Source organism: Macaca fascicularis, chromosome 3, assembly GCF_037993035.2.
Source record: "Macaca fascicularis isolate 582-1 chromosome 3, T2T-MFA8v1.1".
NCBI lineage: Eukaryota > Metazoa > Chordata > Mammalia > Primates > Cercopithecidae > Macaca > Macaca fascicularis.
Window position 1 is genome coordinate 52,315,235 of NC_088377.1, and position 27,488 is coordinate 52,342,722.

Consider the following 27,488-nt stretch of genomic DNA (forward strand, 5'->3'; position numbering starts at 1 on the left):
CCCACAACCTGATCCATTCCTATACATTCTTCAAAACCCATCCTCTTCTGTCTGGGAAGTTTTCTCTAGTGTGCCCTGGGTATCCCTCACAGTGAGCCTGAGTACTGCTCTTTCTCATCATTACTGGTCACACTATGGTAAGGGTCCCCCGCTGGTCTCACACTCAAACTGAGTTCCCTGAAAGCAAGAACTTAAGGATTCTTTTTTTTTTTTTTTGAGACGGAGTCTCGCTCTGTTGCCAGGCTGGAGTGCAGTGGCGTGATCTCAGCTCACTGCAACCTCTGCCTCCTGGGCTCAAGTGATTCTCCTGCCTCAGCCTCCTGAGTAGCTGGGACTACAGGCTTGCATGACCACACCCAGCTGTGTGTGTGTGTGTGTGTGTGTATACTTTTTTTTTTTTTTTTTTTAGAAGAAATGGGTTTTCACCATGTTGGCCAGGCTGGTCTCGAACTCCTGACCTCATGATCCGCTCACCTCAGCCTCCCAAAGTGCTGGGATTACAAGTGTGAGCCACCATACCCGGCCCTGAACTTAAAGGCTTTTTTACTCATCTCTGTAAAACCTCCAAACTTAGTAATGACTGGCACAAGCAGGCAGCAGGCCTGTACCAGATCTCTGTAAACAAAAAAAAAAAAAAAAAAAAGAAAGAAAGAAAGAAGGGAGGGAGAGGCAAATATAAAATTAGTGACAAGTATTCCACACTAAATAATGGTTAGGACCTCTCCCATAATGTAGTGCTCTCAAATTCTTTTCTTCACAAATAATCTTAAGCAGAAATCTAATACACAAAACAGACAAAAATGGAGCTGCTAGTTATTCTAACAAGTTTCATATTTATTAATAAGTAACACAGAAATTAAAAGATCAAATGTGGCTGGGCCAAGTGGCTCATGCCTGTAATCCCAGCACTTTGGGAGGCCAGGGTGGGTGGATCACTTCAACCCAGGAGTTCAAGACCAGCCTGCCCAACACAGCGAGTCCCCATCTCTACGAAAAATTTAAAAATTGGTTGGGGGCGTGGTGGCACTCGCCTGTAGTCCCAGGTACTCAAGGGAGGCTGAGGTCGGAGGATCGCCTGAGCCCAGGAGTTTGAGGCTGCAGCGAGCCATGACTGCACCACTGCACTCCAGCCTGGACAGCAGAGACCCAGTTTCTAAAGAAACACAATATAAAATAAGAAAAGAGCAAATATGACATCGGGTAGATCTGTGTGGACTAACAGAACAGAGTGGACAGGTGTCTAGGATATACTGATAAGTGAGAAACTGAAGAATATTATGTATGCATAGTAAGATTCCATTTTGTAAAAAATCCAACAAATCTTTGTACATACGTAAAATGGACACTAAACTATTAAAAAAGTGACATCCTTGGGCAGTGAAACTAGGGTGGGAGTTATATATTTTACTTACCTCTCATTTTATTTACTTACAATAATAAAGCATGCTACATTTAAAAATAAAAAGTGAGGAAACTGGATATCTAATATGAAAAAAATGAAGCTGAAGCCTTACCTTCTACCACTGACAAAAATTAACTCAAATGGATCAACGACCTAAATGTAAAAGCTAAACTATAAAATATTTAGGAAAAAACAAGAGAAAGAAAGGTTCATGACACTGAATCTGGCAATGATTCGAATATGACATCAAAAGTGAAGGCAACAATGATAAAAAATAGGTTAAGTTAGACTCCATGCAAATGAAATGCTTGTATGCAAAGGACACTATCAACAGAATGAAAAGGCTACCCACGGAATGGGAGGCTATATTTGCAAATCATATATCTGAAACGGTTATTATCAAGAACACATAAAGAACTCATACAACTGAACAACAAAAAAACCCAATTTAAAAATGGGCAAAGGACTTGAATATACATTTCTCCAAATAAGGTAGAGAAATGGACAATAAGCACATGAAAAGATGCTCAACATCATAAATCATTAGAGAAAAAGAAATCAAAACAAAATGAGATACAACTTCATATCCATTAGGATGGATACTATTAAAGAAACAGGACAAAGGCCGGGCACGGTGGCTGAGGCCTGTAATGCAGCGCTTTGGGAGGCCAAGGCAGGCGGACCACCTGAGATCAGGAGTTCGAGACCAGCCTGGCCAACATGGTGAAACCACATCTCGACTAAAACTACAAAAAAAATTAGCCAGGAGTGGTGGTGCACACCTGTACTCCCAGCTACTTGGGAAGCTGAGGTAGGAGAATTGCTTGAACCCAGGAGAGTCTGCAGTGAGCCAAGATCACACCACTGCACTCCAGCCTTGGCGACAGAGGGAGACACTGTCTCAAAAAAAAAAAAAAAAAAGTATTGGCAAGAATGTGGAAAAACCAGAACCCTCATGAGTTGCTAGAGGGAATGTAAAATGGTATAGTCACTGTAGGAAAGCGTATAGTGGTTACTCAGAAAAGTTAAACATTGAATTACCATATGATCCAGCAATCCCACTACTGGGTATACATTAAAAAAAAAATTAGAAGCAGGTACTCAAGTATTTGTTTTTGTGGTTTTCTTTTCTTTTTTTTTTTTGAGATGGAGTTTCCCTCTGTCACCCAGGCTGGAATGCAGTGGCTCCATCTCTGCTCACTGTAGCCTCAGCCTCCTGAGTTCAAGCGATTCTCCTGCCTCAGCCTCCCTAACAGCTGGGAATACAGGTGTGTGCCACCATGCCCTGCTAATTTTTGTATTTTTAGTAGAGACGGGGTTTCACTATGTTGGCCAGGCTGGTCTCAAACTCCTGACCTCAGGTGATCCGCCCACCTCGGCCTCCCAAAGTGCTGAAATTACAGGCATGAGCCACTGTGCCCTGCCAGGACTCATATTTGTACACCCATGTTCACAGCAACATTATTCACAATAGCCAAAGACAGAAGCAACCCAAGTGAGTGGATCAACAAAATGTGGTACACAGACATGATATAGTAAATATATTTGGTCTTTCTCCGCAGACTAAAACCTTAATAGGAGTGTCTTTCGTTATTCAGAGGAGCCCCTTTGGATCACACCTAAATTTATGCTAATGAGGCTTTCGGTGAGACCTCTAGTTATGAGGCTGGTCACCAGAAAGACCAGACGATTAGAAGGCTGGAATGTTCAGCCCTACCCACAAGTTCCTGAAAGGTAGGAGGAAGGGGAGACTTGAGAGATTAAGCTTTACAACGATACTGGAACAAGATTTGATCAGCTTCAGGTAACACACTCGGAAGCTGGGAGGAAGGAGTGTTCAGAGGACACATGAAAGCCCCACGTACCCCTGCTCCGCCACCTTCCTTGTTCCATGTATCTCTTCCATCTGGCTATTCCTGAGTAGTATCCTTCAAAATGACCCGTTAACCTAAGTAAAATGCTTTCCTGGGTTCTGTCAGGTATTCTAGCAAATTATCAAACTTAAAGAGAGGGCTGTGAGAATCCTAAATGTATAGATGGTACAGGTGGCAACGTGGGACTTGCAACTGGCATCTGAAGTGAGAACAGTCTTGTGGGACTGAGCACTTTAACTTGCAGGATCTGCCACAAACTACAAGTAGATACAGTCAGAATTAAACTGAATTTTAAGAGTAGTTGGTGCAGCAGATAACTGGAGAGTTGCTTAGGGTGGTAAAAACCCCACATATTTGGTGTCAGAAGTGTATGAAAAAGTTCTGAAGACTGATGGTGGTGATGGTTGCAAAACAACGTGAATATACTTAATGCCACAGAATCGTACACATAAAAATGGTAAATTTCGGCTGGACATGGTGGTTCACGCCTGTAATCCCAGCACTTTCGGAGGCTGAGGTGGGCGGATCACCTAAAGTTAGGAGTTCGAGACCAGCCTGGCCAACATGGTGAAATCCTGTCTCTACAAAAAATTCAAAAATCAGCCAGGCATGGTGGCATGCACCTGTAATCCCAGCTACTTGGGAGGCTGAGGCAGGGGAATTGCTTGAACCTGGGAGGTAGATGTTGCAATGAGCTGAGATTATGCCACTACACTCCAGCCTAGGCAATAGAGTGGGACTCTTTCTCAAAAAAAAAAAAAAAAAAAAAAGTAAATTTGTATGTTATGCATACTTTTAACCATGATTTAAAAAATATCTAGAGCAAGCATGGCTGGGCACAGTGGCTCATGCTTATAATCGAACTTTGAGAGGCTAAGGTGGGAGGATAGCCTAAAGCCTGAAGTTCAAGGTTACAGTGAGTTATAATCAAATCACTGCATACCAGCTTGCACAAGAGCAAAACCCTGTGTCTCAAAATTAAATAAACAAATTTTTAATGTGTTTAAAGTCACCACCACCAGCAAAAAGAAAGTTTGCTTTCTTCTTTTTAAAAAAAGAAAGCAAACTCTGGTTAAAGGTGGGAAGGCCACATCCACTGTGACCACCACCCAATGACCAAGAAGCAGGGCTGCGCTCCACAGGCCAGTGTGAAAACCACAAGAAGGGGTAGAAAGTGATTACAAAAAAAAAAAGGAACACTCACTCAGGGCACAGTGCCTACAGTAGCTAAAATGCATAGGGTTAGATTATTTTAAGACCAAATCACACTCACCTACACAATCACAAACTACAACTTCAAACAACAAAATACCTTTGCTTCCTCTACCATTTTCTTCTCTTCATCCACCTCCTCAGTTTTTGCTGAATCTTCGCTTTGGAGTTTTCTTCTCTTTTGCTTGGGAGCCATGAAGCCTTGGAGAAATTTCTTTATGACACTGGCCTGAAGGGCAATCACACACTCGCCAAAATCCTTCAATTTCTCTAATGAAATGACCTATAGGAAAGGATTTTAAAACCAGACTGAGAGAAGGCCAAGAGGAAGATAAAAGGAATCCATCCTCAAATTCAAATAAATCTAGACTCAAATGCCACATAACATTCATTTAACAAAATCAAGAGCCACATACCATTAATTTAACTGTGCTCCTCAGTTCACTGCATGGCTTATGCATTTTAAAGTAGCTGACTGGTCGGGCGCGGTGGCTCACATCTGTAATCCCAGCATTTTGGGGGGCCAAGGCGGGCGGATCACCTGAGGTCAGGAGTTCGAGACCACTTTGGCCAACATGGCAAAACCCCATCTCTACTAAAAATAGAAAAATTAGCCAGGTGTGGTGGCATGTGCCTGTAATCCCAGCTACTCGGGAAGCTGAAACAGGAGAATCACTTGAACCCTGGAGGCGGAGGTTGCAGTGAGCCAAGATCGTGCCACTGTACTCCAGCCTGCGTGACACAGCGAGATTCCGTCTCAGAAAAAAAAAAAAAGTACTTAACTACTTCCCTTTTGCCAGCTAAGGGATCCACCAAATGAGTTACATAGTTGATTCATTCAATAATGACTGAGTGTCTACTATGTTTAAACTATAATCTTAAGGCAAAGACACACTGAGAAAGTAAAATAAAAATTTGCTGACTTTCCAACTTAATAATTTTTTTAAAAATTTTTTTCATATTTGTAACCTGCTTCCAGCATGTAACTAACTACATGTAAGGTAGTGTGTTTTACAAACTTGATCTCCTTTTTTTTCTTTTTAAAGAGACAGGTCTCACTGGGTCACCAAGGCAGAAGTGCAGCAATCACAACTCAGTGCAGCCTTGAACTCCTGGGCTCAGGTGATCCTCTTGCCTCAGCCTCCCCATTAGCTGGGATCCCAGGTACATGGCATCACACCTGGCTAATTTTTCAAAATTCTTGCGCAGGCTGGTCTCAAACTCCTGGCCTCAAGCGATCCTCCTGCTTCACTGATCTCTTTTTAAGCCTCACATCTACCCGATAGATGAGGAAACAGAAGTTTGGCCACTTCATCAAAATCATGTGCCCAACCAGGTGTGGTGGTGGCATATGCCTGTAGTCCCAGCTACTCGGGAGACTGAGGCAGGAGTTTGAGGCTGCTCTCAGCTATGATCTGTGAATAGCCACTGCACTTCAGACTGGGTAAGAATAACAAGACCCATCTCTTTTTTTTGAGACAGTTTTGCTCTTGTCGTTCAGGCTGGAGTGCAATGGCACAATCTTGGCTTACTGCAACCTCCACCTCCCGGGTTCAAGCAATTCTTCTGCCTTAGCCTCCCAAGTAGCTGGGATTACAGGCATGTGCCACCACATCCAGCTAATTCTTGTATTTTTAGTAGAGACGAGGTTTCTCTATGCTGGTCAGGCTGGTCTCGAACTCCCAACCTCAGGTGATCTGCCTACCTTGGCCTCCCAAAGTGCTGGGATTACAAGCATGAGCCACCACATCTGGACAAACAAGACCTATCTCTTAAAAGATCAATTAATTTAAAAATAAAAAGAAAAGAAATAAAAAATGTCCTTAAACACTATCTTATCAATCACACAAGACATGCCAATTAGAAGATAACATTTTAATAGTCACAAACAAAGAAAAATGATACCCCAATGTCAGCAAGATATAGGCCTGAATTTGGCACAAAGTAGGCAATTAATGAACATTTGCTACACAAAAAGTAAACGTGTAACATCTGAAACCTGCAAGATCCTTTGGGTTCAATAATTCTTTTTAAAAAAATCATTAAGGGCCGGGTGCGGTGGCTCATGAGGTCAGGAGATCGAGACTATCCTGGCTAACATGGTGAAACCCCGTCTCTACTAAAAATACAAAAAACTAGCCGGGTGTGGTGGCGGGCACCTGTAGTCTCAGCTACTTGGGAGGCTGAGGCGGGAGAATGGCATAAACCCGGGAGGCGGAGCTTGCAGTGAGCCGAGATCACGCCACTGCACTCCAGCCTGGGAGACACAGCGAGACTCCGTCTCAAAAAAAAAAAAAAAAAAAAAAAAAAAAAAAAAATCATTAAGAATCATAAAGATGGGCCGGGCGCGGTGGCTCAAGCCTGTAATCCCAGCACTTTGGGAGGCCGAGACGGGCGGATCACGAGGTCAGGAGATCGAGACCATCCTGGCTAACACGGTGAAACCCCATCTCTACTTAAAAATACAAAAAACTAGCCGGGCGCGGTGGCGGGCGCCTGTAGTCCCAGCTACTCGGGAGGCTGAGGCAGGAGAATGGCGTGAACCCGGGAGGCGGAGCTTGCAGTGAGCTGAGATCCGGCCATTGCACTCCAGCCTGGGCGGCAGAGCGAGACTCCGTCTCAAAAAAAAAAAAAAAAAGAACCATAAAGATGTTTCAATCTTTTTTCCCAGGAAACGTACCAAGAATTCACCACAAGATTAATTAAAAAGAAAAAATGTGCATATGCAAGATACACATATTATTTGCTTATTCTAATAGCAAAAAAAAAACAACAAAAAAAACAACAACAAAAAAAAACCGGCTAGAAGAGTTGAAAAGTACTTATAAATTAGGAAAAATGGCATGGGGGGATGCAAATGAACCTGTTCATAAAAATCACAAAACCATAAGAGCACACACATTGGCTGGGTGAGGTGGCTCACACCTATAATCCTAACCCTTTGAGAGACTGAGATAGGAGGATCTCATGAAGCCAGGAGTTTGAGATCAGCCAGGGCAACATAGTGAGACTCTGTCTCTACAAAATTTTCCATTTGTGTGTGTGTGAAACAGGGTCTCGCTATGTTGCCCAGGCTGGTCTTGAACTCCTGGGCTCAAGCAATCCTCCTGCCTTGGCCTCCCAAAGTGCCAGGATTATGGGCGTGAGCCACCATGCCCAGTCTCTATAAAAAAATTCTAAAAATCAGCCAGGCAGGGGTTGCTTGTGCCTGTAGTCCCAACTACTTGGAACCCTGACATGGTAGAATCACTTAAGCAAAGGAATTTGAGGTTGCAGTGAGCAGTGATTGTGCCACCATACTTCAGCCTAGGTAACAGAGAGAGACCTCATCTCTTTAAAAAGAAAAAAAAGACAAAACATGTCATAGTGCATGAGGAATTTGAAAAGACCTACAAATATTAATATGCCTAGAATTATGTAGACTTATTGATTTAAAATCAGTAAAAAAATGGTTTACAATAGTAATTGCTGCATAGTATTCACCAATCTTCGACACCTAAACCTACCTGCTATGGTGTATGGGATCTTTTGAGAAGTTTCACCCATCCCACTGAAGGGTCCCTCTGAGCACTAAAGGACAGGACTGTGATGACAGCCCACTGGACAACATGAGTCACGCCCAACATAAATAGAAATCTGAGCTGACTGAGTGTGAAGAATGGGCAAGTGCAGGATACACAAGCATGTTTTACACCTGAAAGCAGAGGCATCGCAAGGGAAAGATGTGAAATGATGCTGTATGACTAGAGCCTCTACAATCAGTTTTCATCCACCTTAGTAGCGAAGCTCTTTTCATACCAAGGTTGTAAGCCAATTATTAAGCGTTTCTGGATACCAGCAAAAGATAACAAGGGAAAAATACATGTACATAAAGTATTTTTGGTTCCATACATGTCTTCCAAGACAAATCCAAACATCTGATTTCCAGGAAGGTCATGCTGGGAAGTCAAGAACAGCATCAGGGAACAACTTCAGATTGAGTTTCCATGAGTAATTCAAGGGGGATTTTCTTATATTCTTACCCGGGCTTCAAATTCTGATGTTTCTTCCACATATCCAAGTCCTCCTTTTTGTAACCTTGTTGCAACTTCAATGAGATCACTACGAAGAAAGTTTAAAAGCTCCTGGTTGCCATCACAGGATTTTAGACCCAAATTTGGTTTCCGAGCTAGATGAATAGAGTGAATAATGTCCTGGTACCTAGAAGATTTGGGACAAGAGAAAAGGGAAAGAAAGAAACCTTTTGAAGATGTTCTTTAAATTTCAATTACTTAACATTTTATTTCTAGAAAACTTACTTAGATCTCTTTCACCTCTCCCTGGTGTTTTTTCTTTTTTTTTTTTCCTGAGACAGGGTCTTGCTCTGTCACACAGGCTGGAGTGCAAAGGTGCCATCACAGCTCACTGCACCTTCAAACTTCGGCACTCATGCAGTCCTCCGACCTGAGCCTACAGCTGGGATTACAAGGCATGTGCCTCCACACCTGGCTAATTTTTTTTATTTTTTGTAGGGATGGGGTCTTGCTTGCTATGTTGCGCAGACTGGTCTCAAACTCCTGATTTCAAGTGATCCTCTCCCTTAGGCCTCCAAAACTGCTGGGATTACAGGTGTGCACCACCACACCCAACCACTTCTAAGCTTTTAATGGTAGGAATCAATCTTCATATTTAGTGAACAAAACAGGTCCTTTCAATTCAACACACGCAGCATCAAATGTGCTGCCCAAAGAGAAGGAACATCATAGAACTATATTCCTTTGGGGCTCTGTGTACTGACATTTTTCCTTTTTTTTTTTTTTTTTTTTGAGATGGAGTGTCGCTTCGCCCAGGCTGGAGTGCAGTAGTGTGATCTTGGCTCACTGCAACCTCCATATCCCATGTTCAAGTGATTCTCCTGCCTCAGTCTCCCTAGTAGCTGGGACTACTAGGCGCCCGTCACCACGCCCGGCTAGTTTTTGTATTTTTAGTAGAGGCGGGGTTTTGCCATGTTGGCCAGGCTGATCTCGAACTCCTGACCTTGTAGATCCACCTGCCTCCGCCTTCCAAAGTGCTGGGATTACAGGTGTGAGCCACTGTGCCCGGCCCTCCTTTGTCTTTCTTAATTTGCCTAGACACATCTGTATTCAGACAACACAATTCTGAATGCAATTTTAATTAATTTACACATTAAGCAGTGGACTAACATCAACATTATGTACCTATTTTCCCTCGCAAAAGTCTGGCAATGGTGTAGAGTATGTACTGAATCACATTTTCCTTCCCTCTTCCATCAAACCTAAACTCAACCATGAAATTGAGCAGAGTCAGAAATAAGAGGTGGCATTAAGCCAAAATCTTATCCTGGCTTTGATAGAAATGTCTACAACAAATATGGCAGTCGCAAATTTAGATGGAGTTGATGCTACTTTGTAGACAGAACAGGGTTTTTGGTTCTTTTTAATTCATATGGCATGAAATTCACCAACTTGAAGCATGTACTTCAGTGGTTTTTGTTGTAGAACCACAACTATGTAATTCCAAAACATTTTCATCACCCCAAGCAGGAATCTCTTACCTGTTAGCAATCATCACTCCCACTCTCCCCTTCCCCTATCCTCTGGCAACCACTAATCCACTTTCTGTTTGAAATAGATTTGCCTATTCTAAATGTTTCATTTGAATGAAATCATACACCACATGGCCTTTGATGTCTGACTTATTTCACTTAGCATGTTTTCTAGGTTCATCCATGTTGTAGCACAGAACAATACTTCATTTCTTTTTGTGGCTAAATAATATTCCATTATTTGAATATTCTAAATTTTGGGCATTTTTTGTTTCATTTTGTTTGAGATAGCGTCTCGCTCTGTCACCCAGGCCAAGCCAGAGTACAAGGGCATGATCTTGGCTCAGTGCAACCTCTGCCTCCTGGGTTCAAGTGACCAACTCAGCTCGGCCTCCCAAGTAGCTAAGACTACTTCATACACAAACCACCACACCCAGCTAATTTTTGTATTTTTTGTAGAAACAGAGTTTCTCTATGTTGCCCAGGCTGGCCTCAAAACTCCTGGATGCCGAGACATTGGCCTATCTTCACCTCTCAAAATGCCAGGATTACAGGTGTGGGCCACCACACAAGGCCTGGATATATACCAAATTTTATTTATCCATTCCATCAATTGATCGTCATTGCCATTGTTTCCACCTTTTGGTTCTTCTGAATATTGACAGAACACTTCTGGACACCCACCCATCTGGGCCTGCACCTGCAAAGCTGTCTAACAACCATGAGGCTCACAGCTTGGTGCTGGCACATGTTCTTTAGTGCATAATCCTGCTACTCTACATATAGATGGCCAAAGGCATATTTTTCCAATAAGCATAATGTGCCAAGAAAATATCAGGTAATATGAACACAAAACGGTTACACATTTAAAATATTTTACTTTAGTAACTTTAATGGATAATAAAAAAAAAAACTCTCAGATATTTATATCCAATGCTAAAGAGAAGTAAGATGTGACGAGTAAGATGAAAACCTCTTACCTCTTCTCTAGTCTCTCTTTAAGTTGACTTTCCCTTATTCCCTGAGGGTGAAGACAGTTTAACAATTCATCCAGCTCCTTTTGACTATCACATAAAAACCTGTAGGGGCAAAACAGACCTGATAACTCTGAAAAAAAAAAAAAAAAAATTCAAAATCAAACACTAAGCAAGGGATCTAGAGTTGGTAGTGGGACTTGGGAGAACAGAATTCCAAATGTGTTCACAGTTTACTATCTAGAAGTAGAATTAAGTAATTTACTATTTTCATGATGACTAATGTTAACTCTGTACTAGGACACCAGAGCCAATATGGTTCCTATTAAAATATTAAATGAAATTTTATAAAGTTAATTAGCATACTTGTCCCTTTCCCTCCAGAGAGTAAACCTATACCCAAAATTCAAAAATGAAACGTCATTAAACCACAGATGATCACAGTTAAAGTCACAGAATGGATCCTCTAAAACCTAGCTCACTGCCTAAAAGCAGAATTGCACACAAAGGAAACTAACAGCTATGCACACAATTTGTTAATTAATAAAAGTTAAGGAAAATCTTAAATACTTCTATTCCCAACCAAATTTAAGCTACATTTTTACTGCTATATAAGATATATCACATAATACACAAAGTTATATTACAAGGGGGGAAAAATCAAAATTCCAACCCTTAAAAAACAAGTATCCTCTTAACGAAAATCAGGTCTGCTAATGCAAGAAGTTTTGGTACCCAAAATATCAAAGTCACACAAAGTATCCTGAGCATTATTAACTCACTGGCATCACTATACTAAATACTTTCTTCCTTAACAATTAAAAGGAAAAAGAAAGAGCAACCAGATGAATGCTCACATTACCATAGGTTCTGTCCTTGTTTAGGTGTGGTTGTCTCTACAGCAACTTCTGTTGCTGGTCCATGTTGTGTGTTCATGTTTGCATTTTTACCTAAGTTTGCTTTCTTACCTAAGAAAAATTGAGATATTAGGTTGACTACAGTAAATGCCCAATTGCTAGTTTCAAACCTAAGCAGTACCCAGTGCCAAACTCAACAATTTGTAACAACACAGATGGTTCCTGTGAAATATCAAATATATCTTCATGTATAATAGATGCTACTTTCTCTTACATATCTTAAACACAGCATGTTATCTCAGATATTTGCTGAGGTGGAATCGCTGCACAGTTCCAAAGTTTAAAAGTACTGCAACTTAGAATGAAGAAGAATGACTATCTTTATATCAAAGCAAAATAAAGAACTTACTCCTTTTACATGATGTTAAGAGCAAAGGCATCTGTAGTGAAGTAGAAGCAATGAGAATACATAAATACCATAGACTTATCCTTGGAGGTTTCAAGTGGCAAATAATACAACTAACTTTTTTGTAAATCAGTTCCTATATACTGATACATAACTTTAACATAGATATATTTTGAGCCAATTTATCAAAGCCTATCTTAGCTCATCACAATATTTGTTTTTTGTTTTTTTGAGACAGAGTCTTGCTCTGTCGCCCAGGCTGGAGTGCAGTGGTGTGATCTTGGCTCACTGAAACCTTCGGCTCACTGACACCTCCGCCTCCTGGGTTCAGGTGATTCTCCCTGCCTCAGACTGCCAAAAGGCTGGTATTATAGGCGCGCGCCACCACGTCTGGCTAATTTTTGCATTTTTAGTAGAGATGGGGTTTGACCATGTTGGCCAGGTTGGTCTCGAACTCCTGACCTCAGGTGATCTGCCCACCTTGGCCTCCCAAGTGCTGGGATTACAGGTGTGAGCCACCACTCTTGGCCAGTCATCACAATACTTAGCTTACAATAAGCCTTACCTTACAATAAGCCTTACCTTACAATAAGCCTTACTGCATACTATGACTGTTTCTCTTCTCTTTCCCATTCTCCCCGCTTTAACCTGAAACACCTCTGCAATACTACTAACACATAACCTTGTTTAGTCTTTTCAGTTGGGGTTTTTTTTTTTTTTTTGAGACAGAATGTTGCTCTGTCACCCAGGCTGGAGTGCAGTGGCACAATCTTGGCTCACTGCAACCCCTGCCTTCTGGGCTTAAAACAATTCTCTTGCCTCAGCCTGCCAATTAGCTGGGATTACAGGCACCTGCCACCGCGCTCAGCTAATTTTTGTATTTTTTGTAGAGACGGGGTTTTGCCATGTTGGCCAGGCTGGTCTTCAACTTCTGAGCTCAAGTGATCCACCTGCCTCAGCCTCCCAAAGTGCTGGATTACAGGCATGAGCCACTGCATCCAGCCTCAGCTGGGTAATTTTAAATAGAAACTGCCATTCTAGAACTGGAAAACGTGAAACCACATCCACCAGGATGCTCTAGAAGTGAAGGGTCTGGGTCCCCAACCTTGTCTTGGGGACACATTATAAAGTAACACTCCCTCATCCCACTGAAATCTCTTCCAAATCTAAACATCCGGGCTCCACAGTTACTGCTCTCAAATCTAACTGCCCTCACCTGAGTGTTTATGAAGTCTACCAAAACTAGATTGTTCTAACAAGTGACATAATCTATGCTCAATATAATTCAACATACAAACACCTTAAATTTGAAGTTTTATTTGAAGGAATGTTTATTTTTGTAAATTAGTAGTATTCTTACTTAACAATTTTGTGAGTTTCAAGTTTGAGTTAGGAATTTCTCTAACATGAAAAGTTACTTTAAAAAAATAAAGATTTATCAATGAAGCACAAGAATCTAGTACTCAGGAAGCAACTCTTTTTTTTCCTTTACCTCCCACATGACACCAACACACAAGCAATTTTCATTAGGTTACAGACAGGAGAGCTGAAGGAAGTTTATGGATCATTTAACCTAGTGATTCTCGACAGGGAGCACCGCTGCCTGCCATAGGCATCTGGCAGGATCTAGAGACATACTTGGTTTTCACTGCTACCACACAGTGGGTAGAGGGAAGCTCCTGAATGCACAGGACAGCTCCCAGTACAAAAAACTATCTTCCTCATCAGTGTCATGGTGGGAGAAAAAAAAAAAAAGATTCATCTAGCCCAAAATGTCAGCAACACTGGGGTTGAGAAAACCTGAGCTAACCTAAGAATCTTATTTTTTTAATTAAAATTTGTTTAATTTCTTTCTCGAAATATACTCAATACATACACTTTAAGAAAGAAGATGAATATATATTCAGAAAACCATTCACTGTGTATTTCTTTTACAAACTGAACACATATACCCAGCACCCAGATGAAGAGAAAGAATATTACCAGTGTCCCTACATGATCCCTTCTCAGTCACTCATTCTTCATTAGGTATTTGCTATGTTTCTCCTCACAAGAATTGTAAGGACCTTATCTGTCTTGTTTGCAGCTATACCCCTAGCATTTAAGACCTTATCTGTCTTCTTTGCTGCTGTACCCCTAACATATGAAAAACTGCTTCACAAATAGATTCAGCATAAACACTGAATAAATTAATTTTAAAAGTAAAAGAGGGTCAGGTGCGGTGGCTCACACTTGTAATCCCAGCACTTTGAGAGGCCGATGTGGGTGAATCATCTGAGGTCAGGAGTTTGAGACCAGGTTGGCCAACATGGCGAAACCCTGTCTCTACTAAAAATACAAAAATTAACCAGATGTGGTGGCAGACACCCATAGTCCCAGCTACCTAGGAGGCTGAGGTAGGAGAACTGTTTGAACCCAGGAGGCGGAAGTTGCAGTGAGCCGAGATCGCACCACTGCACTCCAGCTTGGGTGGCAAGAGTGAAACTCTGTCTCCAAAAAAAAAAAATAGTAGAAGAGGACATGTAACACTTCCCTTCTTAGCCCCCATACCTCAGTTTCAGCCCTTGAGGCACCTACAAAGGCTTCCAAGGGACAAAGTTTGAAAACTGCTCCTATAAAATCTAATACCCAAATATCCTAATATTCAAGCTCTTCATCTTCTCACACTATGCTTAGAACAAAGGTAGTAATCAAATGTGGGTTTCTTTCCTTCTGTCTACACATTTCACACCTACCCATGTCACTCAAATTGATCTAAGACCACAATAAAGAAATTCTGCAAATGGAAAAGGTGACAGAGGAAAGGCAGTCCTTAATGTTGAGCCCACTAGAGCAGGGTGAACTCACTCTTAGATATACAGATATACTCACTGCGGGGACAGTAATCCTCATCAGCAGAGACTGTGTGGTCTTTGCAGTGATGGTTGAATCGGTAGTCAATGCTATCATGTACCCAGCCTTTTTCAATGAATAATCCTGGAACTTCATCTGAGAAGAGCCAGTATCTACAAATCACAACCAGTATTAGTAAGACAATGAATAGATCAGGACTGCAGGATGATTTTACTGCTGGAGAAGGTAATTACAGAGTATCACTGAGCATTCAAAACCACAGTTTACGGAATTCTTCCTCTTCAGAACTCTAGACAGATAAAAATTGCAAGGTAAATCAAAGTATATGAGAAATGTTGAAACTGGAGACTAGTTTAGTGTCTGTAATTTGTGTAACTTCTTTCTTTTTTTTTTTTTTGAGACAGTCTCGTTCTGTTGCCCAGGCTAGAGTACAGTGGCCTGATCTCAGCTCACTGCAAGCTCCGCCTCCTGGGTTTACGCCATTCTCCTGCCTCAGCCTCCCGAGTAGCTAGGACTACAGGCGCCCGCCGCCTCACCCAGCTAGCTTTTTGTATTTCTTAGTACAGACACGGCTTCACCGGGTTAGCCAGGAGGGTCTCAATGTCCTGACCTCATGATCCACCCGCCTCAGCCTCCCAAAGTGCCACTTCTTTCTTTTTTCTTTTTTTTTGAGACTGAGTCTGGCTCTGTCGCCCAGGCTGGAGTGCAGTGGCCGGATCTCAGCTCACTGCAAGCTCCGCCTCCCGGGTTTACGCCATTCTCCTGCCTCAGCCTCCCGAGTAGCTGGGACTACAGGCGCCCGCCACTTCGTCCGGCTAGTTTTTTGTATTTTTTAGTAGAGATGGGGTTTCACCGTGTTAGCCAGGATGGTCTCGATCTCCTGACCTCGTGATCCGCCCGTCTCGGCCTCCCAAAGTGCTGGGATTACAGGCTTGAGCCACCGCGCCCGGCCCACTTCTTTCTTTTTTCAATGGAAATAGGGTCTCGCTATGTTGGCCAGGCTGGTCTTGAACTACTGGCCTCAAGCAATCCTCTTGCCTCAGCGTCCCAAAGTGTTAGGATTACAGGTGTGAGCCACCACGCCCAGCCCCAATTTGTGTAACTACTAATATTTCTCCTTCTTTAGGTTTTACAAAATGTATGCATTTAAAACCTATTATCATTTTTAAAGACTTGTATTTGGATTACATTTCACCTATCACCATCATTTAAGCTTCCTACTTGTGGTATCTTCAAGGGCGTGAATATGTCTCACTTAACTTGCAACTCTAGCATTTGGCAGTTAATATTCAATAATCATCAACAATTCTGTTTCCAAATAGAAATGGAAAACTGAAGAGAGAAGCTTGCCTATTCTTGTACTTTAGGAAATTTTCATAACTAACAGCAATGTAAATAGTCCTAAAGAAAACAAAAATTCGGTTGAGGAACTGACCTATTATGGTTTCGATCTGTGCCAATAGGAGTCCTGCGCATGACTAGTTTGGCCTTGGCAATCCCTTCCTGGAAAGCTTTCTCAGCAGCTGCTTTGTGCTTCCGTATTCGTTCTTCTTCAGCTTGGCGTTCCAGTTTCACTATTAAAAAGACTCAATCAGATATTTTCCTAGTAAATCCCACTCTTACAAATTAAATAAAATATGGAGTAAAAAGTGGCTAGTGTTCAGCAGTTGTTTATAAAATCTTAGTTTGCTTTCCCTAATTCTAATGTTGTAAGAAATGACATGTGAGGCAGCAACATCTAGTCCTCCTACACTCCTTGAATTTTGGTGACATCTCATCCCTAACTCAATGCAAAATCTTTTATCTCCAAAATATCACTTCTTTTTGTTTTCGTTTTGAGGCAGAGTCTTGCTCTGTCACCCAGGCTGGAGTGCAGGGGCGCGATCTCGGCTCACTGCAACCTCTGCCTCCCAGGTTCAAGCAATTCTCCAGCCTCAGCCTCCCGAATGTAGCTGGACTACAGGCACACACCACCACATCCAGCTAATTCTGGCATTTTTAGTAGAGATGGGGTTTCCCCATGTCGTCCAGGCTCGTCTCGAACTCCTGACCTCAAATGAATCACCCGTCTCAGCCTCCCAAAGTGCTGGGATTACAGGCGTGAGCCACCATACCTGGCCAAAATATCACTTCTTAATATATTTTAAACAATCCTGAAGAAATAGTTAACAGTCCATAAATGGGACTAACTGAAACATCTTCTGACAGGTGCACCTACAGGATCCTCAAAAAGATCACGATAAATAAAACCAGTAAAGTAACTATTTCAAAATAAAACATACTTCAGTCCTGAGGAATCTGATAGTAATTTGGCTTAACAGCCCTGATGACAAGAAAAAAAACCCTGAAAAACGGCAGGGGAGCACTTGTGAATAATAATTATTTTACACTGAACACCTCTTTTTCTAATTATTCAGCAAGTTACTGTTAATGATAAAAATTTTATTTCTGATTATTCATTAATTAGGTTTGAAATTTCCCTCAACAACAAAAGCAGCCCACTAATTTTGAAAGTTTTTCCATAATTGTCACAAACCCTGACACCATAGGGTACAGAGCAATGCTATATACATTGTCACAATTTTAAAAAATTGTTCATTGTTTTTTTAGAGACAGGGTCTTACTATGTTTGCCCACGCTGGTCTCAAACTTCTGGGCTCAAGCAATCCTCCTGCCTCGGCTTCTAAGAGTGCTGGGATTAGAGGTGTGAGCCATTACACTCAGCCCCAAGAATTTTTAACTCTGATTGTCTTATTGACAATAACATCTACAATAAGATGTGAATCTGGAAAATGCATCTGTCTAAAGATGTTCCTTTAAAAACTTAAGATAAATTCCATTCAAAACATGGAATTTGTTACCTTTGATAAACAGTTTTCTAGCCCAAATGACACTGTATATTTTTAACAATGTTTATAGTAAAAAACAGTACAAAGGTAAATGATAAAAAAGAGAGAGAGAGGGAATGAGTGAGTGATGGCCCAATTACAGTGAAGGAAAAGTTTAGTCTCCCAAGACCACAAACAAAGAAACATAAACCAACTTAGGACAAGTCACCAAAGCAAGACCCAAGTTCTGACTCAGAGGTTACAGCACTGAACTAGTTATCCAAAGACCTGAACTCTAATCCAAATACTGATTTTGGTAAAATATTAATATCATGTCCTTTGTTTCTATACAAATAACAGAATATCATCTTCTTTTCCTTTCTCTTAAGATAAATATAAAACACAGCGAAGCAGTCCAAAAATGCAAGAAGAAATTATTACGTTTCCGATAAAACAGGGCCGAACGTTTTAACCTACATTCTGCTTTATCTGGAGTACAGTTACACTTTTTTTTCTCTTTTTTTGAGACAGTTTCTCTCGTGTTGCCCAGGCTGAGTGCAATGGTGTGATATGGCCTCACCGCAACCTCCACCTCCCAGGTTCAAGCAATACTCCTTGCCTCAGTCTACCGAGTAGCTGGGATTACAGGCATGTGTCACCACACCCAGCTAATTTTGTATTTTAGTAGAGACAAGGTTTCTCTGTGTTGGTCAGGCTGGTCTTGAACTCCCAACCTCAGGTGATCCGCCCACCTCAGCCTCCCCAAGTGCTGGGATTACAGGCATGAGCCACTGCGCCCGGCTGCAGTTATACTTTCTTGATAGGTTTTGTTTTGTTTTGAGATGGAGTCTCGCCCTGTCACCCAGCCTGTAGTGCAATGGCACGATCTCGGCTCACTGCAACCTCTGACTCCCTGGTTCAAGCGATTATCCTGCCTCAGCTTCCCGAGTAGCTGGAATTACAGGCGTGTATCACCACGCCCAGCTAATTTTTTTTGTTTTGTTTTGTTTTTTGAGACACAGTCTTGCTCTCTCCCCCAGGCTGGAGTGCGGTGGTGCAATCTTGGCTCACTGCAACCTTGGACTCCCTGGTTCAAGCAACTCTCCTGCCTCAGCATCCTGAGTAGCTGGGATTACAGGCATGCGCCACCACACCAGGCTAATTTTCGTATTTTCAGTAGAGACAGGGTTTCACCATGTTGGCCAGAATGGTCTTGATCTCCTGACCTTGTGATCCACCCACCTCAGCCTCCCAAAGTGCTGGGATTACAGGCGTGAGCCACCGTGCCCCCAGCTAATTTTTTGTATGTTGGCCAGGCTGGTCTCAAATTCCTGACCTCATGATCCACCCGCCTCGGCCTCCCAAAGTGTAGGATTACAGGCATGAGCCACAGAGCCTGGATCTTCACAGGTCTTTAAAATTGTAAATACAATGGGCAGGGGCGGTGGCTTACGCCTTTAATCCCAGCAATTTGGGAAGTTGAGGCAGGCGGTTCACTTGAGGTCAGAGTTTGAGACCAGCTGAGCCAACATGATGAATCCCCATCTCTACTAAAAATACAAAAATTAGCTGGGCATAGTAGCGGACGTCTTGTTATTGCAGCTACTCAGGAGGCTGAAGCACGGGAATGGCTTGAACCTGGGAGGCAGAGGTTGCAGTGAGCCAAGATCGCACCACTGCACTCCAGCCTGGGCGACAGAGCAATGCTCTGTATCCAAACAAATAAATAAAATGGAAAGTACACATTATATATGTGTACTCAGGCACAGTATGCATTATATGTAAAAATATTTCAATGGCCTTAAGGTAGTGTAAACTAAAATTTATTTTAAAAGGAATACACATTTTCTAATAAAAGAACTATTCAAGCCGGGTATGGTGGCTCAGGCCTGTAATCCCAGCAGTTTAGGAGGCTGAAGCGGGAAGATCACTTGAGTTTAGGGGTTCAATACCAACCTCCACAAATAATAAAAAGATTAGCCAGGTGTGACACACGCCTGTAGTCCCAGCTGCTCGGGAGGTTGAAGTGGGAGGATCACTTGAGCCCAAGAGGTCAAGGCTGCAGGGAGCTGAGATCACACTGCTGCACTCCAGCCTGGGTGACAGAATGAGACCTTGTCTCAAAATAAAATAAAAAAGAAAATGTTGAAAAAGAACAAGCTGGAAGATCAACACTTCCCTATTCCGAAACTTACTACAAAGTAATCAGCACAATGTGGCTTTCACATAAAGACAGACATACAGATCAATGAAATAGAATTCAGAGTCCAGAAATAAGCTAATGTAGCCTAGAGTCGTATGATTTTTGACAAGTCTGTCAAGGCCATTCAATGGGGAAAGGTTTACCATTTGAAAAAATGACACTGGGACAACTGGAGAGCCACACACACACAAAACAATAAAGCTGAACTTTTACCTTACACTATAAAAATTAGCTGAAAATAAAAGACCTAAATTTCAGATGTAAAACTACAAGATATTTGGAAGAAAACAAGAGTAAATCTTCATGACCCCAGGTTTGGAAACAGATCCTTAAATCTAACATCAAATGTATGAGTAACAAAAGAATAAACAGATAAAACGAACCTCAACAAATTTAAAAAACTTTTGTGCTTCAAATGATACTACTAAGAAAGTTAAAGGACAGGACAGGCGCAGCAGCTCACAGCTGTAATCCCAGCACTTTGGGAGGTCGAGGCAGGCGGATTACTTGAGGTCAGGAGTTCGAGACCAGCTTGGTCAACATGGTGAAACCCCATCTCTACTAAAAATACAAAATTAGCCAGGCGTGGTGGCACACACCTGTAATCCCAGCTACTTGGGAGGCTGAGGCAAGAGAATCACTTGAATCCAGGAGGCAGAGGTTGCAGGGAGCCGAGATCACACCACTGCACTCCAGCGTGGGCACAAAAAAGTGTGAAACTCCGTCTCCCAAAAAAAATTAACAAAAAAAAAAAGTGGAAGAACACACAAAATAGATTAAAATATTTGCAGACCAGGTATCTGACAGAGAATTGTATCTAGAATATATAAAGAGCTCTTACAACTCAATAATAAACAACTCAATTTAATAATGGGCAAATGATCTGAATTACTACTTCTCCAAAGACACACGGGTAGCCAGGAGACACATGAAAAGATGTTCAACATCATTAGCCATCAAAGAAATGCAAATCAAAACCACAATGAGATACCATTTCACACCCACTAGGATGACTACCATCAAAAAGTCAGAAAATAACAAGTATTGATGAGGACGGAGAAAAGTCAGAACCTTTAATTCGCTGCTGGCGGGCATGTAAAATTGTGCAGCCACTTTGGAAAACAGTCTGGCAGTTTCTCAAATGGTTAAACATAACCATATGACCCAACAATCTCATTCTAGGTATTAACTCTAAAGAAATCAAAGTACATGACTGCTCAAAAACTCATACACCAATGTTTATGGCAGCATTATTCATAACAGGCAAAAGATGAAAACAATCTAAATGTTTATCAAGTGATGAATGAGAAACAAAACGTGGTATATCCAAATAATGGAATATTATCCAGCCATAAAAGGGAATGAAGTACTAACACATGCTACAACATGGATGAACCTGGAGAACATGCTAAGTGAAAAAAGCCAGCCATAAAAAGGCTGCATATTACATGACTGCATTTACATGAAATATCCAGAATAGGTAAATCCATAGACACAGAGAACAGACTGGTGGTTGCCGGGGGATGGGGACAAGGGAGAAGTGAGTGACTTTTGGGTTTTCTTTTAAAAATGTTTTGGGGCCAGGCGCGGTGCGGTGGCTGGCCTGGCACGGTGGCTGGCCAGGCACAGTGGCTCACACCTGTAATCCCAGCACTTTGGGAGGCTAAGGCAGGTGGATCAGGACTTCGAAACCAGCCTGGCCAACATGGTGAAACCCCGTCTCTAAACACAAAAATTGACCAGGCATGATGGCGCGTGCCTATAATCCCAGCTACTCGGGAAGCTGAGGCAGGAGAATCACTTGAACCCAGGAGGCGGAGGTTGCAGTGAGTCAAGATTGCACCACTGCACTCCAACCTCTCAGGAAAAAAAAAAAAAAAGGTTTTGGAAATAAATAGAGGTAGTCTATTTTGTGACTGGCTTCTTTCACTTAGCATAATGTTTTCAAGATTCATTCATGTTGTAGCATGTAAAACATTATGCTAAGTGAAAGTCACAAAAGACCACCTATTTATTATACAATTCCGTTTACAGAAAACATCTAGAATAGCAAATCTGTAGAGACAAAGTAGACTGGTGGTTGCTCAGGGCTGGGGAGGATGAGTGAATGGGGTAATGACAGTTCATGGGTAGGTTTCTTTCTGATTTGATAAAAATGTTATAAAATTGACTGTGGCAATGGTTGTACATTATCTGTGAATCTACTGAAAACACTAACTCATACACAATAAGTGAACTAATTATACTGCATGTTGATTATTTCTTAATAAAGCTGCTTTTTAAAAGTTCAGATTTGATGGTGCCATCAAAGCCCAAAATTTTTAAGTTCTTAAATCTTAAAGGACAGATTACTTAAAGGACAACTTAAAGGACAATCTGAGTTGGTGACTGTGCTAGGGGCTTCAAATATCCTGTCAACCAATTTTACAACAATCTTATCAAGCATATGAGGAAAGTGAGGCACAGGTAAGTAACTTGCCCAAAGGAACATTGTACAGCTAAGTCAGAGCTAGGATCTGAACCCAGGTCAGTCAACTCCCGAGTCCTATGTTGTTTCCACTATGCTTATGTGTAGATTTGGTCCTTTATTGAACCCAGAAAAGATGCCAACATCACACTAACTTATTAACTAATCAGAATGCCAGGCTGAACACTCCAGCTAAAATATGAAATTATCAATAGAATAAAAAGTAAAATACATACCAATAGGTGCCAGGTTATTACATACAGAAATAAGTAAACAGAGACCCTACCATTACCTCAATAATTTCCTTTCTTTTACTATCTTCTACAGAGTTTCCCCTTTTCTCTCAGCATGAAATTTTACCTTTCATTTCTCTTTCCTGGATTTCCCGTTCCTTCTTAGCTTGAATGGCAAGCAACCTTCTGCTCTTCACAGCACTAATCATGTCTTCAGCTTCTGTATCTACTTGGGGCTCAAACTTCACAATTTCTTTTTTCCTATCAGTTTTGCCTAACCCATTCTCCACTTTTCCATTTTCTTTATTTTTGGCTTCCATTTCTTTCCGTTTCTGTTTCTCTGCTCTCTTCTTATCATTTTCTTCCTTCAACACAGCAAGCCGCTCCTTCCACAACTCTGCAGACATCTGCTGCCTGGTCTCCATGTGGTCTTGCACAGAGTATGTCATGAGGATCCGGTGGCACAGTGCTGTCAAGATCTGTAACTTCTCTTCTGACGTCAGCTCAAAAAATTCAGAGGTCTCCAGCTTTTCTAGGAACTCATCTCGTACCTCATTATCCTCAAATGCAGCTGAATCTTTATTGTCATCTGTGTCTGAGCCCTCGCTTTCCTCCTGAACATCACATCTACGCAAGCAGAGCCGCACCAGCTCTGAAACAGAATGCAGAGTCAAGGGGATTTCCGACAGCTTCATTCCCAATTCACCATAGTCTTCTGCTATCTCATCTTGTAGTAGGGTCTGTAAGAGGATGACCAACACCCTATTAAGGTATAAAAAGCCACCCTTATCTGCACTCAAGGCTTCCATAAGGGACACAGCAGTAATAGGATACTGAGCATCTGGTAAAAGTAGCCCAGAATAACAGCTCAAGAATTCCACCACCATGGCCACATCCCCAAACAGCGTGTTGGGCAGCCCTTCAGGGGTATCCACCAATCTGAATGGTGGAAGGTTTTTGCCAGTTAACTCTTGGTCCTCATACCGCTTCTGTTTTTCTAATCTCTCAAGCATTTCTTTCTCTCTTCGTTCTTTGGCTTTTTCCTTCAACTTCTTTTTCAGTTCCTCCCGTTTCTTTTTCAAATATTCTTTCCGTTGCTCTTCAGACATAGAAGCCCACCTCTTTTTGTGCTCTAGAAGTTCATAGCGTTTTTGAACAAGACTTCGCAATTCTTCTGGGAGACGAGCTCTATCTTCACTAGACAGAAGACGAGCTGTTTTGGAGATAACACAGGACAGGGCGCTCCTCTTGTCCTCCCTGTCTTTATTTTCTTTGTAGTAGGCAATGAGGTGTAGGGCTGCAGGAGGCAGATGTTTATGAGGTTTACTAGAGGACCTAGGTGTACTCCCAGAATTCCGTGGGGTTCGCGTCATCTTCTGTGTACCTTTGGCCATATCCAACAGAGTCATCTGCTTCATTTTGGTTTTAGGAGTCTTCAGTCCCTTTTTGGGAGATTTGGAATTCCCTGTGGATTTCTGTCCATTCAGGATGCCTTTGCTTCTGCCCTTTGCCTTCAAAGGCTTGTCACTGTGCTTTCCTGGTTTCTTGGCAGGTGGGCCTTTTTTAGGAATGTGAAAGTTAGCGTGCAGCTTATTGGGCGACATCATCTTCATCATTTCTTCTAGATGTTCTTCAGGAGATTTGGAATTCTTTGAGTTCTTCACTTTGAGTGGCGAGCCACTCAACGACTTCTTCAAGTGTACGTGACACCATAACTTAGGATTTAGTGGTGAACTAAGAGAAGAGTTGTCTGTCTTGGATTTCTTTGAGGGCTTCCTGTCTGGGGATCCAGTATTCTTCCTCTTAGTAGAAGGGTTGAGAGTCATATACTAGAATTTAAGAATAGGAGCAAAATTAATTTTAAAATCTAAAACTAACTTAAGCAACATTTAAGCATCTTAAAGGCCCTCTTCCCCAGCTATTCAGGTAAAGCTACATATTCATATCTCTTCATAGATACTTTGGCCCTGAAAAAAGCAAAGACATGAACGTTAGCTAAGGTTTTTTACTATGTCAACACAAAATTCCCTTGACATCCAGACTTAATATTAGACATTTCTGCTATGTAACTAGTTCTCTGTTTATATATATTAATGGTTCTTAAATATTTAAACAAAATCTGTGAACCCCTCCACCAGAAATATTAGACAAAAACTACGCATACAATTTCAGAGAATCCATCCATGGACCCCAGATTAAGGATATATGATCTACAAAATGGCAGTATCTGAAAAGTTTAAAATGCACTGTTCTTGAAACAAGAATGAATTTTCATCCTTTCACTGTTGGTTACTATTCAGGGCATTTTACGCTTTTAAGCAGAAATGATACTGCTTAAAGTACTTTTGTCTAAACTCTAAGGCACATTTTCTGATAAAAGCAACAATTAGTGTAAGAACATGAACACTGCTCACAGATAAAGACACCTCCTGACCTGGGCCTCAAACTCCCCTTTGTTCTCACCCCACAGTTTTTTTTTTTTTTGAGACGGAGTTTCGCTCTTTTTGCCCAGGCTGGAATACAATGGCGCGATCTCGGCTAACCACTACCTCCGCCTCCCAGGTTCAAGTGATTCTCCTGCCTCAGCCTCCTGAGTAGCTGGGATTACAGGCATGCGCCACCATGCCACATTACTTGGCCACCCCACACTTTTAAGAACACATTCTGGTGGGCGCGGTGGCTCACGCCCGTAATCCCAGCACTCTGGGAGGCCAAGGCAGGTGGATCACTTGAGGTCAGGAGTTGGAGACCAGCCTGGCCAACATGGTGAAATCCTGTCTCTACTAAAAATGCAAAAATTAGCCAGGTGTAGTGGCGCATGCCTGTCACCCCAGCTACGCAGGAGGCTGAGGCTCGAGATCACTTGAACCCAGGAGGAGGAGGTTGCAGTGAGTCAGGATCACGTCACTGCACTCCAGCCTGGAGGACAGAGCAAGACCCCCGTCTCAAAAAAAAAAAAAGAGAATTCATTCCCATCACCAATTTCACACCATTCTCCTTTGAACATACCCTCTTATCTTCCAAATCCACTCCCTCTAGTCCCGCAACTCTACAGTCCTTCAATCTCACCAGAACCTTAAACCCATTAATTTTATTACATTTTCACCACCCTAACCCCCATGTCTTGCTTTACCCAGATTAAATTTTAGTCAATCATGATAATTAATCTCACATAAACCTATAGTTCCCTTGTCTCTCTTATTCTACTTGGAAAAGCCATAACCCTGATTAACTCACTCTATTTACTCCTGCCCTGCATATGTTCAGCTTAAACATGGCTAAAATAATAGATACAATAAAAGCGAGGGGTCTCAGCCAGGCGCGGTGACTCACGCCTGTAATCCCAGCACTTTGGGAGGCCAAGGCGGGGGGATCACGAGGTCAGGAGATTGAGACCAACCTGGCTAACATGGTGAAACCCTGTCTCTACTAAAAATACAAAAAAATTAGCCAGGCGTGGTGGCGGGCGCCTGCAGTCCCAGCTACCTGGGAGACTGAGGCATGAACCCGGGAGGCGGAGCTTGCAGTGAGCCGAGATCATGCCACTGCACTCCAGCCTGGGTGACAGAGCAAGACTCTGCCTCAAAAAAAAAAAAAAAAAAAAGTGAGTAGTCTCACTTTAAATTCATTGCCAGGCACCTCAAATAGGTCCTCCACATCACCTAGTAAACAGTGTGTTCCTTTAGTCCACTCATGTTCCCACTCTCCTGATACACATCTCGTCTCCTCAAACCTCCCATGCCTCACCTCCATCATACACAATCAGTTAACAGGTTACAGTCTGGTCCATTTGTCACGATACCACTGCTTCTCTTTTTAAATGTGTATTGAAAAAAAGAAAAACCAAACTCTATGAGTGGAACACTTTAAAAAAGATAATTACGAAGAAAAACGCCTGACAGCTAAAATGCAAACTAATTGAAAATACCAAGTAATCCAAAATACAGCCCATTTCAGAGGAAAACTGTTGCTTTAAGTGATTAGGGAAAAGACTAGAGAAACTCTAGAATATGTAATTATTACCAAAAGCAGCTAAGCCCATCAATGGCACTCACAGATATGAACATCCAGTTTTTGAACAGAAGGGACTAACCGGAAAAGAGTAATACGTAAAGAAGTAGTCTAAAGACAACAAGTAGGTCAGGCTAGTTTGAGATGAGACTACAGGCAAGAAAACAGGTAAGAATTACTGAATATAGAATTACGAGCCCCTTAAAAAAGGGTACAGGGAAATGGCTAAGGTGAGATAAATCGCAGAGATCACAGAGTAAAACACCTATGCTCTTGTTAGGAGAAAAGCAAATAAGTTTAGTAAAATTAAATAAGCTGTACTATAAAGCCATTTAAGTTTTTTTCTTTTTTTTTTGTCTGGAGTGCAGTAGCGCAATCCTGGCTCATTGCAACCTCCACCTCCCAGGCTCGAGCGATTCTCCTGCCTCAGCCTTCCGAGTAGGTGGGATTATAGGTGTGCACCACCACACCCGGCTAATTTTGGTATTTTTAGTAGAAACAGGTTTCACCATGTTGGCCAGCTTGGTCTCGAACTCCTCAGGTGATCTGCCACCTCCGCCCCCCAAAGTGTTGGGATTATAGGCATGAGCCACCCAGCCAGGCCCCAATTAAGACTTAAACAT

The 27,488-nt window shown here is 42.0% G+C and overlaps 1 protein-coding gene across 5 annotated transcripts in view; it reads right to left on the bottom strand.

The window, feature by feature from the left end:
• Positions 1-27,488, bottom strand: part of BAZ1B (bromodomain adjacent to zinc finger domain 1B) — an 83,171-nt gene that overhangs the window by 15,237 nt on the left and 40,446 nt on the right. For all 5 annotated transcript variants that reach the window (XM_074034686.1, XM_074034684.1, XM_074034685.1 and 2 more), the window contains 7 exons: positions 22,982-24,683; positions 16,559-16,697; positions 15,142-15,275; positions 11,870-11,975; positions 11,014-11,112; positions 8,511-8,688; positions 4,589-4,771 (listed from right to left, as the gene is read on the bottom strand). In XM_074034686.1, the coding sequence (XP_073890787.1) occupies positions 4,589-4,771; positions 8,511-8,688; positions 11,014-11,112; positions 11,870-11,975; positions 15,142-15,275; positions 16,559-16,697; positions 22,982-24,683 (2,541 nt within the window). The remainder of the gene's footprint in view (positions 1-4,588; positions 4,772-8,510; positions 8,689-11,013; positions 11,113-11,869; positions 11,976-15,141; positions 15,276-16,558; positions 16,698-22,981; positions 24,684-27,488) is intronic.